The 19,030-nt window shown below is 36.5% G+C and overlaps 1 protein-coding gene across 3 annotated transcripts; it reads right to left on the bottom strand.

Moving 5' to 3' along the window:
• Positions 1-1,262: 1,262 nt before the first annotated feature.
• On the bottom strand, positions 1,263-18,192 carry SULA (NAD(P)-binding Rossmann-fold superfamily protein). 3 transcript variants are annotated; one of them, XM_086607880.1, is made up of 17 exons: positions 15,684-18,192; positions 13,767-13,898; positions 13,365-13,617; positions 12,788-12,905; positions 12,045-12,197; positions 11,904-11,969; positions 11,632-11,707; positions 11,106-11,165; positions 10,562-10,680; positions 10,262-10,306; positions 10,083-10,161; positions 9,144-9,205; positions 7,757-7,859; positions 4,919-4,979; positions 4,627-4,697; positions 2,230-2,369; positions 1,263-1,595 (listed from the first exon to the last, which is right to left on the bottom strand). In XM_086607880.1, the coding sequence occupies exons 4-17, from the start codon at positions 12,797-12,799 to the stop codon at positions 1,476-1,478; spliced, it is 1,167 nt and encodes a 388-aa protein (XP_086464006.1). In that variant the 5' UTR covers positions 12,800-12,905; positions 13,365-13,617; positions 13,767-13,898; positions 15,684-18,192; the 3' UTR covers positions 1,263-1,475. The 3 variants fall into 3 exon arrangements, with proteins under 3 accessions (XP_086464006.1, XP_086464007.1, XP_086464005.1); XM_086607881.1 differs by lacking the exon at positions 15,684-18,192 and adding an exon at positions 15,335-15,621; XM_086607879.1 differs by lacking the exon at positions 15,684-18,192 and adding an exon at positions 14,005-14,506.
• Positions 18,193-19,030: the final 838 nt, after the last annotated feature.

The following is a 19,030-nucleotide window of genomic DNA, read 5'->3' as shown; positions in this document are numbered from 1 at the left end:
GTTGTGCACCATTTCTAGTCTTTATTAAGCTAAATGTACAGGCCCATAATATAGTTAAATGGGCAGCGAAGAAGGGACCTTTAGCTTTTCATAACCATTTCTGTCATTCATAATTGGTCCAGTAGGGCAAGCCACTCAATCCCTTCCAGGAAACTAGGATACGAGGACTAGGATACGAGGACCACATCTTTCCTTTAACTTACAAAGCCTTGTTTAGCTCAGGAGGGACCAATCTATAATTTAACCAATTCACTTGCATTATCCAAATTATCTATGCATGTGATTCAGTCTTTGGAAAGGTTTGGAGTGACATAGAGCCCCACAAAAATAGTAGGGAAGAAAGCAAATGATAAGAGCAAATTGCTGACCAATTTAAAAATAAATCGATAACATTGAGATGGTCCATCATGAAGCTAGTGCTTTTATTTTCTTGCTAAGTCGGCCGTATTAATTTTATAGATAAAAAAGGATGGGGGGACTAGACAGTGGAGTCTAGGACTCTAGGGGAGTGCTAAGTGTTCAAAAACTAAAAACATAGCCAAACTACTAGACAGTAGACACTACAAGCAGAGGGATCGTAGTCAATAAATCTATAGAGTGAATGAGTGATCATGAAGTCAGTGCATCAACGCATATTTAACAAATTAAAAAAACGACTTGTTCACTGTCCAGTACTCCAGTTATGGCCATGATAGCTCTGCACAGTGCACCTGGTAGTCTATCCAACTATCCAAGTTTAGGATGTCTGATAGATATTGTTCTTGTTCACTTAAATTAACTATACTATTAAGCATGCTTGAATTTTCTACCATTGTTAGCCTGAACATTTGTCAATATTACTAAGAGAAAAAAGAGAGGGAACGTAGAAGTTGGATTTCCCACAGGTAATACGAACCCAATGTATGTAGCAATACCTCAGCAGTCAACACTAGGTCCTGTAGCTATTAGACACCATCCATGGCAAAGCCATGAAGCATAAACTAAAATTTTGGAATCATGCCATCTTGCCGTAAGGTTTAAATTGTTTGGGAGTCACCTCCCAACTTGGATACTTCTTTGTTGAGTCAGTCAGCAAGCAGTACGCAAATCAAATACGTCTCCCCGCTTCAGATTGATCTCCTAGCTGGAGCGAGTCTCATAGGTGATACCGTGATATATTATATATTCTGGTGCTGAATATTCACTTGTTGCAATTTCTAATGTTGGGTCCACGAGTTTTCAGTAAACAGAGAAGAGCTGCTTCTAAGAATGAAAAAAATGAATGACAATCTGAACGATAGCATTCGCTTTCAAAATATTTTTACAAATGAATCTCTTTAAGTAACAATGTTAATCAGAAAATGCATCTGAGTGCACACAATAAATAGATTACATCAAAAATGGCACACCAGTCATACAAACTGTAATGGCCTTTCAAGTTTGAGTGAGATGGGTCACTTTACAGAAACAAATTAATACATGTGCTCGAAGCTCTGTCAAACTCTCAGTTTCTGTTCTCCAATGATGGCTTTGAGTGCATCATTCACATAGGGGTATTTGAATTGAAAACCCAATTCTGTGGCTCTCGCAGGAACAACTCTCTGTCCTTCTAAAACCTGCACAAATAATAAATTTAGACTACTATGGATTAGCGAAACAAAAATTAGATTACTATTTCTCAGCTATAGTAATTCAAAAGACGGCCTGATTTCCCTCACCCCCTGGGTTGAGAAACCCTCAACCGCCTCAAATGATGCACAAAAATAAAAACTTGTCAAATACTTGAAACGTATAGATGTAAGGGGGCATACAAAATGGACTCAGCTATAGTAATTCAAGCCATTGATCGTGCCGCTCAGAATTGAAACAATCTAACAGTTTGGAAACGTGATAACAACAATTTAGGTATCTGACCAAATGGCTATACATAATGGGTTACCCTGAGATTTTATTCGTGTGTTCATGTGAGGGAATGCTCGTACCTATAGGGTTATATTAAAAAATTTAATATAACACAGTTCAAGTGGGACAATTTGGAGACTGGATACTTAAGGCACAACTTAACTTCCTTGGGTGATGTAGTACTTTCCTCCATAAAATGCAAATTAACAAAATTAGGAGTACGAGTACCAATTCGTAACTAACCAAAGTTCCAGGAATTTTAGATTTTCTTTTTTGTTATGTATGTTCAGAAACCTTCAGGATAACTATTTCCAACATACAAATGCTCAAAGGATGTACAGTACTTACAACACAAGCACCTTCCCCCAGGACAGCTTTGAGTGCAAAATCAGGTACAGGCAACCAAGAGGGCCGACCCATAGCATTCCCTAAATGTTCACACATTTGTGCCAACCGAACTGGGTTTGGAGCAGTTCCATTTATAACACCTGAAATGTAGAATATTGAGTTCAATGGAAGAAACCTTATTACCGAATCAATCATTATAAACAAATGTCCCAAGCTGAAGAAAAAAAACAGGCTCCACCACGCCAAGAGCAGTCCAATTCATTAAGATAATTCTATGTGGATACACAATGAAATCATATAATTTTATTAGAGAAATAGAATCAATTTAACTGTAACAGAGGAAAAAATTGAGAAGAAAGAAAGTTTATAGATATCCGACTAAATGGAGCTCACTGCTGTCCATTGACCAATTGACTGAGGTAGTGTTTTCTACTCCCCAGTTATAGAATCAACACCAACCTTTGCTTCATGGACACTGATTTGTCTCCATACCATACTGGTATGAGCTACAAAGTATCAAATTTGCAAGAACCACAAAATTATGATTCATGAACTGATTTGAAATAAATTAGCAGAAAAAACCAATCTTATTCACTGTATTCTTGCTCTCTACTCCAAGGAAAACATCAAGGTCAGTACCAATCTTATTCACTGTATTCTTGCTAATCCTAACCTCGATGTTTTCCTTGGAGTAGAGAGCAAGAATACAGTGAATAAGATTGGTTTTTTCTGCTAATCTATTGGAGAAATTTTGATCCAGGACGCTATTTTTTATACCATTTATTGCTAGTGAACGTAAAAATTAGCATACACAAGTAAAATAAATAGGTATAATCAAAACAAAAAAGAGGACTTCCCTGTACAGTGGTCATTGAACACTATGTAAAGCCATGTAAAAGTACAAGCATTTAGTTGTAGTATTTTACACTATAAGTACACACAAAAAGTTGTCATGTGTAGTGTAATTGGGGGGAAGGGACCCTAATTTCCGATCTAATTGGCTCATCTAGTGCCGGGGGGGAGCAAATTTTTGAGCAAAATGTTTAGCAAAAACAACCAAATAAGTCAACTTGAGTTGATTGTTAACTTTGTTATGTGTAACTGGGGGGAGACCCTAATTTCCGATCTAGGGGGGGGTTTCACCCTATAATATGTGGCAACATTTGGCCTACACCTAAATATTGAATCTCTTTGCTGAAATCATAAAAACGAAGTAGGTTTATGATGTATACGAAGGCGGAAGCAACTTCGAATCAATAACACTAATGAATAAAATTGAGAAACACCCAAAAACTAGGGTTTCAAAGGGAAAACGAATTTCCTTAATTCAATCTCTTAATTAAACAATCCAAAAACAACCCACCTAACAATTAGGGCAGGGATCAGGTCGGGTTCGGGTCAGCTATGGCTATATCCGAATCCGAATAGTTTCATAATATCCGAACCCAACCCGAACCCGACTAACCCGATCGGATAACACTAAAAATTAAAAAAAAAAAACCCAAAAAATATATCCGAACCCGAATCCGATAGACCCGAACCCGACCCGAATAAATAAACGGATATAAAAATCAACCCGAACCCTAACTATTCGGGTTCGGATCGGATTCGGGTCAAACCCGACCCGATTCCCTGCCCTACTAACAATGAAGGCCTAGATGCCTTTATATAATAAACCTTGTTCCTAATTCTATTTAGAGTCCTAATAGGAAACTACTACTAACATAAAAAATAAAAATAGAAACTAACTAAACCAAATACTATTAATTCCATGCCCATGCATCAATTTATCCTGTGTTTGCTTCAATATATCATGTATCGGAAGCGTATGAGATGTGATATTATAAATACTACCAGCCAGTAATAAAAGTAAAAGACGAACATCACAATTGGTAGATGGAGTAAAATTATGTTTTAAACTATTGAATAAGAGATGAAGAGGAAAGTATAGAGAAGAAGAGAGAAAAGACTATACAACCTTAATTAGTTTCGGCCTTCTCTCACACAACTATATATAATAAACTAGGATTTACTTAATAGAAATTTCCTCAAAAATTTGGATCAGGGCTGCCCCAAAACACCCAATGGGGCCATCCAGGCACACCCTTTCAACGCCCTTAGAAAAAGTCCCTTAGAACTCTAACAGACATGACAAATACAATGTCAATCAAACAGCTGCTAAAATATGCTTATGGGAAAAACATTGTGAAATGTAATAAACTAAGTGACGTTGTGACATTGTCTAATGTAATAAACTAAGTGACATTGTGAAATACCAAATATTAAGGTGTGTGACCTTCAAATGTCTGTCTGACGTATCCGACATGGATATTCTTCTAATTTTTTATTTTTAAATATGGAGTGTCGATGTTACATAGGAAATAAGGTAGTGCTTGCCTTTATAAGATGGGTCTGACAAAGCTTCACAAATGAGATTCACTATGTCATCCAAATGAATCCAGGAAAACCTACAAACGCATAAAATCAATCAATTCTTGGAGATCCCAGATAATAAGTGAGTTTAGCATTTAAACTTCTCATAGCCATACTAATATAATATCACCCATCCTTTCTTAAAAAGATGACAGTAGTCTCGAGCTAATAAAAATATTATCATCACCCTAACGATCTTTTCCAAAAATTTAGAAGCACCAAGACAAGTGGTTTTCCATAGCATCAGAAAAATTACCATTGCTTGCCTGTGCCCAAGGGTCCACCAGCGAACATCGTGAAAAGAGGGATCATTTTAGCTGCATTGTCAAAGAGAGGTGTTTTGATATGAAAGGAAATCAAGAACTATATTTGAGTAATTCCTAGAGAAAAGTTCACTTGGAATATTTTGAAGGCAGAATTAAATTGAGTATATATGATTTAACTGCAAGTTACTGATTGTGAAGGTTGCAGACTTGGAGATTAATTCAGATAAAACAGCAAACAAGTAAGTCACAATTCCTGTATTTCCAAACAAAAAAAAAAATCCATTCATGAATAAATAAATAAATAAAAACGAAGCACGGTAACATATAGCCCAATTCATGAGATTAAAGCATCCCATACCAACAAACCTCTACAGTACCTGTTAGGAGGTCTACACCTCTACAAGTCCAATAACGACTATAGTCTGTTAGAGGATGTCATGAAAACACCTTTGCTTTTTTATACCGTCTTTTTTTTATATAGGTAAAAGTCAATCCATTCATATCTCAAAGTAACAGAACTACAAGAAGTCGATCTCGTAGCAAGGAGCTGCTTGACTTACTAGAGGTAACCCAATTCCCTATGACAACCCACTATATGACACAAGCATATCCCAATTACACAAGGTCTAGAAGGTGATCTGGACCCCTTGAAGCAAGGAATAGCACATGCCCAATCATAAAGCTCCTTTTTTATCCCCTCCACCACCTTTAGAATATCCTTCTCTACTTGCTCAAACACTCTTGTATTCATCTCCTTCCATATATTCCATGCAATCGCTCATGGAAGAAGCTCCGCCATCAACCGCGCCTTGCTTTCACTAGTATTAACTTACTAGTGAGTGCTTCTTTTTAAGTCAATAAGCGTCCTCCAAGGTTTATGGAATGAGGAAAAGAATACCTCCCAGATAAGTTTGGAGAAAGTACATGTGAGAAGAAGGTGATCCACACTCTCCTCTCTCTAACTCACTTTACATAGTGAGCAAATATTTTGAAGATCCATACCTCTTCTATTAAAGATGTCAATAGTTTTAATTCTTTCCAAGAAGGCAAGCCAACAAAAGAACACCACTCTAGATGGAATAGAGTTCCTTTCTTCATTATTGTTTTCCCCTTCGATATGGTTCTCCTTCACAAGCACTATATCTATGTTTCTCCTATATAATTTACTGAATGAGGATCCCAACCTAGGATATGTGGGATACTTACTGATTCAATTCAATGGATTAAAATTCCTTAAAAAAAATCTGAATGGAAATTTCAAATTGTTGAAGCTTCTTATAGACAAATAGTGAAGCCTGATTGGAAATGTCAGGATTTGGCTAAGCAAATCGTGTTCGTCTAATAAGAGTATTTGATAACAACCCTTTCCTGAGGGAATTTCTGAGGAAAGGGTTGTAGTAGCCATAAGTATGACCAATGAGGGGGCATGTCGTGAGGTCTCGAATCAGGATACTAGAGAGAGACAGAGCAGCATATCAACACCGCGGAGCAGTCAAATACTCGGTAGCCAAACGTCCATAATGCAAGAGGGAAGACCGTTGGATGAAGAAACTAATCAACGGCAGAAAATGAAGGGGGAGGCTGCGGTATAAAAGGCAGAAGGTGACCAAGGAGAGACACAGTCAACAAAGGAGAGAAAAAACCTAGGTTGGAAGAGAGAACACTAGGTCTTCAGCATAGGTTGACTGCGGCGCCGCCATCGATAAATCAACAACGACCAGTTACTGTTCAGTTGCGTGAGGAGGTGTGGGATTTACCTCTCATTCTTACGGCCTCCTACATAGGAGGTTAAAGGGTGTGGATTTGGGTCCAACAAGGATGTTTGTCATGTGTTTTAATATTTTACTTAGGTACGAAAACTTTCCTTGAGCTTCTCCCAGCAAACAAAATCATTGCTCCCCAAAAACAGACAAACTTTTTTCACGGGAATGTATATCCGTCGCACCCCTTTTTCCTAGTTTTCTTTCATGTACTGTCTCCAATTCAACAATACTGAATACCATCTACCTCACGTCTATATCGATCAGAGGGCATCAAACTCCCTTCGTCAGCCACCATTACAGAAAAAGCTCTCCCTACTTGCTACCACTACATTGTACCAGACCTCAAGTCACATCACTGAAATGGCTAGCAAATGCAGCTATTAGAGGATTGTCAGTCGTTTGCATTGGGTTTTTATTCAATTTCAAGAGTTGGAGGCAAATTTAATACTTCTTTTTATAGTGGGGAAAAAATATCATAAATAAGTGAACAGGTTAAAACAAGCCAAAGGTTCTCAACCAGGCAAAATACATTCTCTATCACCTTTGGAACCTATCCATGAGTCTCCAAGGTTACTCCAAAGTCTTGCCATGCTCTAGCCCAAAATTCATCATTTAGATCAGTATACAACTTATGAGCCTAGATGTAGGGGAACAAAAGCATGAATTGTTCACCTCTTTGGCAAGGCATATAAGTGTCAATCCCACCAACTTGGATTTGTGTGCAATTTCCAGTTAGGAGCTAATAAACACAATGGGACTGAATGAATGTCATCCACAACGCCAACTGATGAGGCAGATCATTAGCTAAATGGGGCAACAGCTTCAGTGGTAATGCTCGCACTTTTTGACGAGAAGGTTGTGGACCAATGCACGGTGTAATTTGCAAGCTTCCAAGTACTTAAATTAAGTGATTCATGAGCTAGATTATGTCCCCAACTTAGAAGTACAGCCAAAAGATGCTTACTAGGAGGACCAAAAAGTACCAATAAATAGACAATAAAATTAAATAAAATAGAACACAATCAACGCAATATAATACAAACACAAAATTTAAACAAAAAATACCTAATGCGCCGCCATCTTTTCCGAGAACAACGCCAATGCGGATAAGCGCAAGCCTGACATCTTTATTTACCTTGAGTGCACTGCCTTCCCACTCTCTACAAACCTGATAAATGTTGTATTAATACATATCATAGAACTTAACCATATATGCAGATACATTGTGAAATTTTTACAAAACAAGGAAAAACTGCAAAAATAAGAGATATTTTAGACTATGAGCTGAAGCAATGAGCAATACCCTACATAATCTTAAACTTTCGATCATCCAACACATTACTAATTGGCGATGGGTTCAAAACAAATTGGCGATGGGTGCAGTGGTCTCATGAACTTATATATTGATTGTCTAGGTTTCGAACTCCCGAAGTGGGACTAATAATCTCCAAACGTCCCCTCATGTGCAGAGTGACTTGAGCCACACATGCACTTTGATTGTAGTGGAGCACACATGGGCGTCCAACAACTTAAATAGTCTGCTCTGATGCCATATTAAACTTTGGAGCATCCTAGAACCGAAGTAGTATGATTTGATGCATCTTAAACTTTAGAGGATCCAACTCAAAACCAATTGGCAATGACTCAATGAGTAAAACAACCCAGGAACTTATAATATTAATCAGCAAAGCTATAAGCTCTTAGTGTGGGACTAGTAATCTCAACGCCCCTTTACTGTGGCTAACATGTGGGATTCAACTTTGGCTGGTGATGCGGTTCACAGATGGGCACTTTAGGAAACTTACTGAAATTGTCTGCTCTAATACCATCTTAATCTTTTGGAGCATACATCTTTTTCTTTATCCATAAAACCATCATCAAGTAAACCACAAACATGTAGAGAGATTCACACACTATTTATACTTAAGAATGCAAACATCAAGTAAACCACACACATGTAGAGATATTCACACCCTGTTTATACTGAAGAATGCAATACACTGACCACTAAGCCACCTCTAGGCCACTAAGACAGTTTGGAGCATCCATCTCAAAACCAATTGGCAACGAGTTAAGCCGCCCGAGACCCTACTGACATAAGCCTTATATCATACATTGTTTTACTTGCTAAAAACCAATCCCAGATAGGAAACAAACTTTCAATGGGGAACTTAAAAATTAGAAACAACAAAATTAAATTAAATATTACTAAAAGAGACCAAGTCCCAAGATTTGGGACGTCCATCTCGAAGCAACGACATGATGTATCTCGCATGAAATCTTTTTGTTATTTTAAATTTTTTGTATAAATAGGTTTATCAATTATTCTTCGTTGGATTGGCTTATAATTCTCAACAATAAAATTAGAAGGGACAGAAACTTATTAGAAATCAGTGGAAAGATGTTCTGACTCATTGAGCCAAAACAAAGGAAGCATAACAAGATCTTTTACCTCAGCCAAGTAGTCATTTCCTGAAGGACTTTGCTCATCAAACACTTGAGTTTCACTGGTTCCTTGAGGAAAAAAAGAATGACAGGATTGAATGAAACTACAAAGAAAAGATAATATCTAACAAGGAAAAACCTGAAGGAGATTGTATTAATGATAAAATAACGAATGATTGCCACCTCCAATTTCCAACTAGAGGGTTAGAAGATTGACCAAGTTTCATAGTTCTAGAAAAATTTTATGCATTCATAAATATGATTTGATAATGAAGATTGAAGATGGATGGGGATCAAGAAGCATGGAATTCCTTTTCTTTTTTTCGCTTATTTATACTTATAAATTGTTAAGTGAACTTTCAACATTAGTTAAAATCAGAAGTAAATTACAAATTCTGGCTCTCCTTAAACACAATGTACAGTATACATTTGGATTCTATTATTGCACTTTTTTGCACCGAAACAAAATGTAACTAAAGCCATGTAAGTTCTCGGTAGCTTTATCAAATACTTATATGGTTCCGGCACGTTAATACAGGCTCCCTCCCTAAACTTATTAACAAATGGTCAACTGTATGGATGCAACAAAATAATTAATAACCAAATTACTCAATCGATTTTACAAGAAAGGGCAGTAGGGCCCATCCTTCCCCTAATCTACATAGATAGTTAGTTGCAAGTTTGGACATGTACAATCCAACGTCATCAAGGCTTTGTGTTAGTTAGCATATGTAAGACATCCCCATGAAACCAAATTCAATGGACTAAAGCTGTTGTGGTCTGCTAGTCTCTTAGAGAGCAAGCAGGATTAACTGTTAAGTACCTAAGACTACCTCATGAACATAGAATATGATTGAAACATCAATTGGATTACAAGTTAAAGATACAACTTGGAAAAATATCACTGGTTCACAGATAAAACAGGCAACAGATAGTGTATGCATACCATAATAACCAACAGCTGTTGCGCTGACCAAAACTGTTGGTCGAAGATCATTGCTTGAGTTGTTTATCAAATTCACTACCTTCACACATCAATTGCAAAATTAAACGTAAGAGCAAGAAAGAAGAACATATAGTCATGCTGTTATTTGCAGTCCTACTATAACATAATAGGTAAGTGACCTTTGAGGTGACATTAATCCGGCTTTCCTTGATCTCTTTCTTGATCTGCAAAGAAATAACATATTACAAGTTACATGAAGTGATTGTTGGTGGCAAAAAGGTACCAAAGATGCCAATTTATTGCTTTTGCTTTTGCTGACAGATAACAGCTTATCTAAGAAGTACACAAAATTCCAACATAGGATGAGGATCCACCAGTAAACAGAAGACATAAAATCCTAAACACTAATCATGGAGAATTCATGTATGAAGAAGGATAAAGGGAATGGATGAAGAAGGAAACAAGTTCTTAATGCAAACCTCAGAAGACCATCTTGTACTTATAGGCAGTCCAGCTAAATTCACAACAGCATTCGAACCTTCAATGCAATTTTTCCACTCTGACTCCTCCGCAATTACAATGTCAGGAAAATCCTTGACTGCATATACGCAAGGAAAATTTTACGAAACTATATATACTTCCGTGCTTGCTAGAGGAACAACAAAAGCACAGCTATTATTCATTTCAGATAGGAAAACAGAGTTTTTAGAAGAAATTTTCAATTAATTTTCTTAATAATTAATAACAGATTAACAGCTAATGGTCGTCTATCAAGCCCGGGAAATCTCAAATGAGGTCAAAGTATAGCCTTAACCATTGCAATGAAAGGTTCGAAGTATCTTTTTAGTTGAAAAAAACGGTCTGTGTATGTACTTTTACATATAAAGGTTAGTTAAATTTCTGAGATAGTAACTTTTTCTCATTCATTGCAGTGCTATGCGTAATTTCAGAAAGAGATTCAGATATTTATTTGATGATTAAGTTTCAAAGTTAAAGAGCACTAAAGCAGCATTACCTTCTTACCGGGAAAAACTAACTGTGCTTTCGACCTAGACCGTGTCAGTACTCGAATTTGATGGTTATCTGCATTCCAAAGTAAAGTGTAAGGCTGTATAGACTAACAATTGTACGAACCACATAGACACAACAGAGTTAAAGCAAAAGTAACATATAGCAAGAAAAATACAGTGTCTGATTATTGCTGGTGAACATAAAATGAACATAAGCAAGAAGAGAAGATGCCATAAGGATGTAAAACTACATATAAAACCTGGAATTTAAGGAAATTGATTGTATTCAGCATTTCAGCTACAGTATAAAATTACAATAAAGTCCATCCATTGTTTTTGCAATCAAGAAATTCAGCTCAGTACTTCACTTGCATACATGAGATGCAAGATGGAAAGGGAAACTCTTAAATATATAATTGATCATAGTGAATAATAGATAACCCATGCAATTCTTCTGAACAAACAAATATAACATTCTCTAATTTTCTGACAGCATTCTCAATTTTTAAAACATAGTGATTAGGTAAAGCAATCATAACCTGAATGCAACCTTTGAACCAATCTCTGACCAATAAAACCTGTAGCTCCAGTTATTGAGACAGTCATCTGATTTTCCTGGAACATTCAGTATAAGAATAATGTACAAAGCTTGTTTGTCCTACAAGGGTTGAGCCAAACCACATAATCTCGGGCAATGTGTCTGCTCTAAAAGAGTGAGACATAACACAATTGTTTCAACATTTCTCCTCACAACAAGCTAATAAGCTATCCCATTTGCCTACATATGAGGAATAAAAACAGAAGGTCACACCTTATTAGTCGTAGTACTGTTGTTGATACATAACACTCTAACAAAACTCTTCTTGTTCACGACCACCTACAAAACATACGACACTGTGTTATAAGTGGCACCACTAATAATATTCGAAAACAGTTCAAACTTGAAACTAACATGTTGGGAGCGGAAGATGTGAAGAGATGAGGCCAAGGAGGAGGAATTGGTCCAAGAGAGTGTACTACTAGTGTATGCAGTTGCTGCTTTGAGAAGCTCCATTTTTTCCGGAAATAATAAGAGAGATGTTGTGGTGTTACACACTTTTAACATCTGCGTGATTGATTGGAAGCCACGTCAGCACAACCAACTATTATCCCTTCAACCCACACTGGAGTCGAGCCACGTGGTACATCTATCTATTAGATTTTCGGTTAAAATATTTGTGCTTATGATTGTTAGTGTTAGCATGTGAAATTGAAGGTTGCAACTTATAAGTCCACCTAGTTTTGTAAACAGTCAGAACAGGTTCCGACCCGGTATTATATTAGGGAAAATTCTGGAAACAAATATCATTGTCAAATTCTACCTGTTGAAACAGTATGTTCCATCGAATTACGATTCCATCAAAGATGTGCATATATAAGCAACAATAACGTTGCTCAAAGTTGTCATTTTCACTGTCCCAGCCGATTTTTACAAGTATCAATCTTGTAACAACCAAACTCTCCTACTAAATCTAAGTAAATAGGGGAAAATGTTAATAAGCTTGCAAGACCACTTATACGGTTATTGTATAATGTACTCCGGTCGTCCATACGATTCCAATCTTCAATAAATGAAACTCCATCAAAAACTCTTGTCAAACGGCTGGATTTCCATATTTCTGCCGATATTAGTTGAAGAGCTGCAAAAGCACTAACCAGGAGATTCATATCGTCTATAAACCTAAAGAGCTGTTTGCATACTCCTGGCCTAATGCTGCAAATGGCGAGTGCTGTGCAAGCAAGCTTGATGGTTTATCAAATTCGATAGCTCTTCCTGCTCAAACAAAAATCTTATTAGAATTTTACAGTTACACAAGTACAACATATTATCGGAAATACACAACACCAGAGACCTATGACTGGTTGCGTATACAAGTAGTAGTTACTAGTTAGCTCCATTTCTTAAATAACGATATCTACCATACTCTTAATCATCTACATTTTCCTTTCTTCTGTTATTTTCTTAATCAGCAATAGAAGAAGTTTCTCTTTTTATGTCTGAAAATCCTATTCAAAAGAATCAACTTACGAAAAAAAGGTGTCAGGCCTATAATCCAACAAATGCTCAGGTTGTTAAATCTTGAAATTAAGTGCTTCCTATGCTATACTAAATATTCTATAAACAGTTCAACTGCAATGGAGCTTCATTAAAGCAAAGAGATCCAACTATATTTTTTATACTTTACTGTAAAAACAAAATTTAGAAAAATAAACACCTGAATCTACAACTTACTCTATCACAATCAATGACTGTTGGTATTCTGTGTGCTATGCTTATGACTGTAGAGTCAGTAAATTCCTACTGGATGATTCCCTGAATTATGTCATCGGTCTGAGAATCAACTGAAGTTGTTGCTTCATCCATGAACATAATACGGCTGCGCTTTAGCATCACTATGCCTAAACAAAGAAGTTGTCTCTGCCCCACACTCCAATTGTCTCCACTATCAACCACTACCGAGGGAAACAGTCGATCGTTTGGTAACCTGTGGGTACAGAGGAGTAAGATAATACCGATGTTAAGATCTAACAACAAACAAAGTTTCATTGGATATCAGTTCCTGATATTCCAAACTGCATGCCAATGATTGTCAACAATGCTGAATGCAATATCTGCTCTGTTTAAGGAACTCACCTGATCAGGAGTTAGAAAAACTGATCCAAAAAAAGTTGCCTATCATATCCTCTTATGTTTTGTTGAAGACTTTTGATCATGAAACTTAGCTGCACTAAACGTCACAAGATTCAACAACTTCCTCTTGTGAACCTGAAATTGGACATAGACGTCTGGTATAAGTATGTAAGCTCACAGAGTCATATATGGAAGAACAATTGAAATGAGAACTTGTGTGATTTCGCACTGAACAAATTACTTAGACATAATGACACCTCCCTGTCTAAAGAAGAACTGCAATAGCAAAAAGGAACATCTAAATAAAAGGCTTAATATTTCTCAGGTCAAAAGTTTGGGAGAAGTAGAGGAATACTCCTTTTGGGAAGTTTGTGTTCCGTTGGGAGGCTTTGCCTCACATGTTGTAATTAGTTCAGGTTTCTTGTATTCTCTTTGTTGTTGGTTTTTTCTTTCCTTGTTTCTTTTTTACTCTTTCTTTTTCTTGCCTTGTAATAGGAGATCTCATCATGAACTCCCTATATATATTAATAAAAAACATCCATTTTACCGATAAAAAAAGAAAAAAGATATTGTTTCGTATGATGTGCTCGACCAAATGAACTTTCAAAAACATATTAGTAACCAAATGGTACTTTAACTAAAGTTTTTAGTATAATACCATAAACAAGAGTAGCTAGTATTACAAAGCAACAAAACATCGCAAACAACTTGTTCCAAACTATGTTATACGACGCGGACACAGACGCAACGACTCGGTTATATCTCAAAAATATAGAACGCAGACGCGGCAAAGAACGCGGAAATTAATTAATAATTTTAATTTTAATTTAGGGCCGCGGTATTGACACCCCAGGAAATGGGACTAGCACCCCTTTTGGATGATATATGACATATATCATCTATTATTTGGGATGATATATGTCATATATCATCCAAAAGGGGTGCTAGTCCCATTTCATGGGGTGTCAATACCGCCCCCCTTAATTTATATAAATTAAACATTATAAACTAATTTAAATGTACCATAATTTATAAATTCAAAACTATTTAAGATAAACAACCACAAGATTAAGATACATATTTCTCAATCAAACTTTAAAACCGTGTCATGAGTCTTAACAAAACAAGAATTGAAAAAAAAACTGAGTTTTCTAACATTATTTTGTTTTATTTTTTCCATTTTGAGTAAAATATCCGCGTCCTGTGTCTTGACCCGCCTCCGATGCGGACACTACCTGTTTATAAGTACGTCCGTGTTACATAGGTTCCAAACCAAAGCACAGGATAAAGTACGTAAGCTATATAAAAGTTTCCAAAAGTCCAACAAATCACACCACAAGATCCGAGAGGCACGTCCACCTTTTAAAATGATAGTCGAATAGGGAATAAGCAGATATGTTATAACTAATAATCATCCTATGTGAGACTTCCAAACATCTGAACATATACATTTAAACAGTCTCATAAATCCATGTTGCACGTTCAAAAAATAAATTATACATGCCAATATTCACTAGTCATATTGGTTTTGATTTTATTCTTTGGAGACACCAATAGAGGTTAGCAATTACCATGATTGACAAGGAGTTCGGAGTAACCGATAACTTCAAGTACCTTTATTTAAGGTGAATACGGGTATTCGATTTATATAAGTAAATACTTTAACATAGGAAAAATGCAAATACATATATAAACAACAAATTAATCAATTAGAAAAATTAAAATAACAATAATCATTGTGGATTCAGATGAAGAGAAGAACTTAAAAAAGATAGCAAATTAGAAGTAAAATACTGTTTAGACTGATAAACTAGTTCACTCGCAACAAGAATAGAATAAATTATATGATGATATGATGAAAACTGACAGTAAAGAGCAGATAATACTAGTCAAGGTAATGACAGTATATGAAGGACTTACTAGTTAACCATAAAGTCAAAACTGAGCACATCACCTTTAGCACAGCCTTTTGGCAGGCGCTTGAGAAGCATCTCCATTTCTTTACAATTTGGTCCACCTTCCACATACAAGTCCACTAGAAGAGAACTAGTTTTTGCGTTAGGTGAGAAACCCTTGTCAAGCATGATATTGAGAAGTTGCATTGCCTTGTGGGTATCAATTTTTTGGTCTAGGCATCCTTGGACCATGATATTGAACGTGAAATCATTTGCAGCAAAACCCTTCTCTTGCATCTCATAAAACAAATCTTGAGCTTCTTTCAAATTCCCTTCTCTAAAACATCCACTAATCATTATGTTAAATGTCCTAGTGTTAATAAGCTGCAAATCCCTGGCTGAGAGGGTACGAAAGATTTCCTTGGCCTCACTTTATTTTACCATTTTTGCACATGCTATCAATGATGATGTTGTAAATCATAAGATCAGCTTTCATTCCATTATTTTCCATCACACGGAACAGTTCCATTGTTTCAGCAGAACAACCATTTCTAAAGAGGCCATGCATTAATGAACTATATGTGAACTGGTCAGGTTGTTCCCCACAAGCTATCATCTCTTTCAGAAGCTCTTTTGCAACCGAAACTTCTCCACTCTTGCAAAATCCAGCTATCAGGGTATTATCTATCTAATAAGATAGGGTGTTTTTTTTCGCTACAGGACAAAACTATAATAAAGGACGGTCGGGATCATTTCTATCACCATTCCACGGCTACTGAGTAGTGATTAATCTCGAGATACGAGTTCTAATTAGAATTTTGAAACAGGAAACTGCCGGGACGGATCCCATTTGGTTTTTATGGGCTTTTCGCACACAAGTCGCGGGTTCGAACCCAGAGAACACTAACGAGTTTCGGTTTTTTTTTTATTCAAATCTTCTTAAAACACACAGTCAACTCCACTACTTACCCTCCACTCCGTCACCATCAAAAAAAAAAAAAAAACCTCCACTCCAAAAGTGAGTATCATGCAGCATGCAGGCCGGTATCAGTTTTATATACTTAATTAAATAAAGTTTAGCTCAACAGCTCACAAAAGTTTTAGTCAACATTAGTTAAGAGTTTGCAGACCCGCACGAATTTCTTTCACTCCAAAGACATCACTTTCTATAAATTTTCACTTCAGCAATTTAAAACAATGTTATTAAAATGTCTCAAATATCAATGTGAGTTTGCTATCTCAGTTTTTACAATTGTTTATTACTTAAGGATTTTCGATGTCAAGCAAGCTATTGAAGGGTTGATGAAGAGGCAAGCTATTGAAGAGTTGATGAAGACCAGCAGTGGTATGTGTACTGCAGGTCAGCTACAGGATTGTTGATCATTTTTTTTCCGCTAAACTCAGGATTGTTGATCACACCATCTCGATAATCAAAGCTTTTCTTAGCTATATGCCTATAGGGGCTCAGCACCACAAATCCTGTTGGCAAGTTCAAGTCTGGTTTGAGCCACATTTAAATAACTCATATGACTTATTAACTCAGTTCATGCCTATGTAAGCCATTTGAATGTGGGAAATTGGGAATTATTCAAATACAGATAAAAACATAGAATGGAATCTTATTTGTTAGTTGATTTTGGTGGGAGCGTTTCCCATTACTTTCATACTAACCCTAATCACCTCCTTCATTCGACGAGCCAGTGTGTTTAAGAAACATGTTAGTATATTTTCTACATTCAATCGACCCTTTTACAATATTCTTCAGTGATTAAAATGCATATTTTTAATATTTATTCTCTCTTTTTTTCCAATGTTTAAACTCCTGTAACTGTGGCGAGATTACAGTTACACTGTAACACAAAGTCAATGTATACTAAAGCTGAATAATAGACTTAATTAAATTAGAATTTTATATGTTAATTCCTAAATATATATGAAAGTCAATGTATTTCAGTGTTTTTCAATTAGGTGTTCTACTATTTACTACTTTGAGTCTTCGCCGTGCTCTTTGATTAGAGCTCCGTTTTGATTCTCTAACTTTGCGTGTTTCCAAATTTTTGTGAATCCTCAAGATAAGGGTTCGAATTTAATTGTTGGAATATGACATTAACGGGAACGAATCCCACTTCGTTTTTACGAGCGTTTCTCACACCAAGTCACGGGCTCGAGTTAGAGCCCATCATCAATTTCATTTTTTTTGGGCACTCCTTTTTTGCCCTCAGTTGGACAATGAGTGATATAACTAACAATAGTAAGGGGTCTCAGTTGGACCCTTTGGCATCGATATTCTTGGGTTTGGATGATAGTAAGATTTGTAGGTGGGATAAGCGTGATCGAAAAGATATGATTTAGAATCTCGCAAGTGAGAGTACATCCGTCGGACATCAGTTTTCTAGAGGGACGAACTTTCAGTGTTTTTCCATTATTGGTGGTGGTTCAATTGTGGTTGGATCTCTTGGTGGTAAAATTAGATTGTATTTGCCATTACTGGTGGTGGTTCAGTGTGTCATGAGTGCCGTCTGGCATGGGCATCAACTAGTAGGTAATAGTGTTGGGATTGATTCCCTTAAGCTGCATGTCGTTGAAAACTTGAACTGCCTTGTCCATCCTCTTAGCCTTGCAATAGCCATTGATCACAATGTTATAGCTGACTACGTTAGGACCATGAACTCTAGCGACCATCAAATCGAAAACATTTTTTGCCTCCTTTATCCGCCCTTGCAAACAGTATCCATCCATCAAACTATTGTATTTGACTGTGTCAGCCTTGTCACCTATTTCAATCATTGTCTGGAATAGTTCAAATGCTTCATCGACCATCCCGTCTTTGCAAAGAGCGACTATTATTATACCATATGTGTGTCCATTAGGTAAGATTCCCCTACCTGTCATTTCATTAAACAATCTTATTGTGTCTTTCCCTTTCCCTGAACTGCATAAACCATCAATTAAAGCATTGTATGTGACAACATCAGGAATTATCCCTCTTTGAGACATCAATTGTAACAAATCAAAAGCTTTGTTTGTCCTGCTTTCTTTACAAAGAGCATCCACCAAAATGTTAAAAGTTATGACATTAGGTGCCAACATTTTGTCAAATAAATGCATGGATTCTATCCATCGACCAGATACGCATAGCCCGCGAATCAAAGAGTTGTAGGTGAATACAGTAGGTGTAAGGTTTCTGGAGGTCATTTCCTGAAACCGTTCACCAAATTCTACTTAAAAAGGGTGTCGATAACTGACTTGATTGCATGGATATCCATTTTCCAGTATTCGGGTAAAAAGATCCATAGCGTAGGCTGCTTTACCACCTTTACAGAGGCCTTTGAGTAACAGCATTAGGTTCAAATCCGTGTTTCAGAATACTGG

This window comes from Coptis chinensis, chromosome 4 (genome assembly GCF_015680905.1).
Source record: "Coptis chinensis isolate HL-2020 chromosome 4, ASM1568090v1, whole genome shotgun sequence".
In the NCBI taxonomy this organism is placed as follows: Eukaryota; Viridiplantae; Streptophyta; class Magnoliopsida; order Ranunculales; family Ranunculaceae; genus Coptis; species Coptis chinensis.
Note: the sequence above shows the minus strand (reverse complement) of the source record. Positions and strands in the feature narration are given on the sequence as shown.

Excerpts from the sequence above, each read along its gene's own strand:
- SULA (XM_086607880.1), bottom strand. Across the intron at positions 11,708-11,903 it reads ACAGTACTACGACTAATAAG|GAAAATCAGATGACTGTCTC; the intron begins GTGTGACCTTCT and ends TGAATGTTCCAG. Across the intron at positions 4,698-4,918 it reads TTGGGCACAGGCAAGCAATG|GTTTTCCTGGATTCATTTGG; the intron begins GTAATTTTTCTG and ends ATGCGTTTGTAG.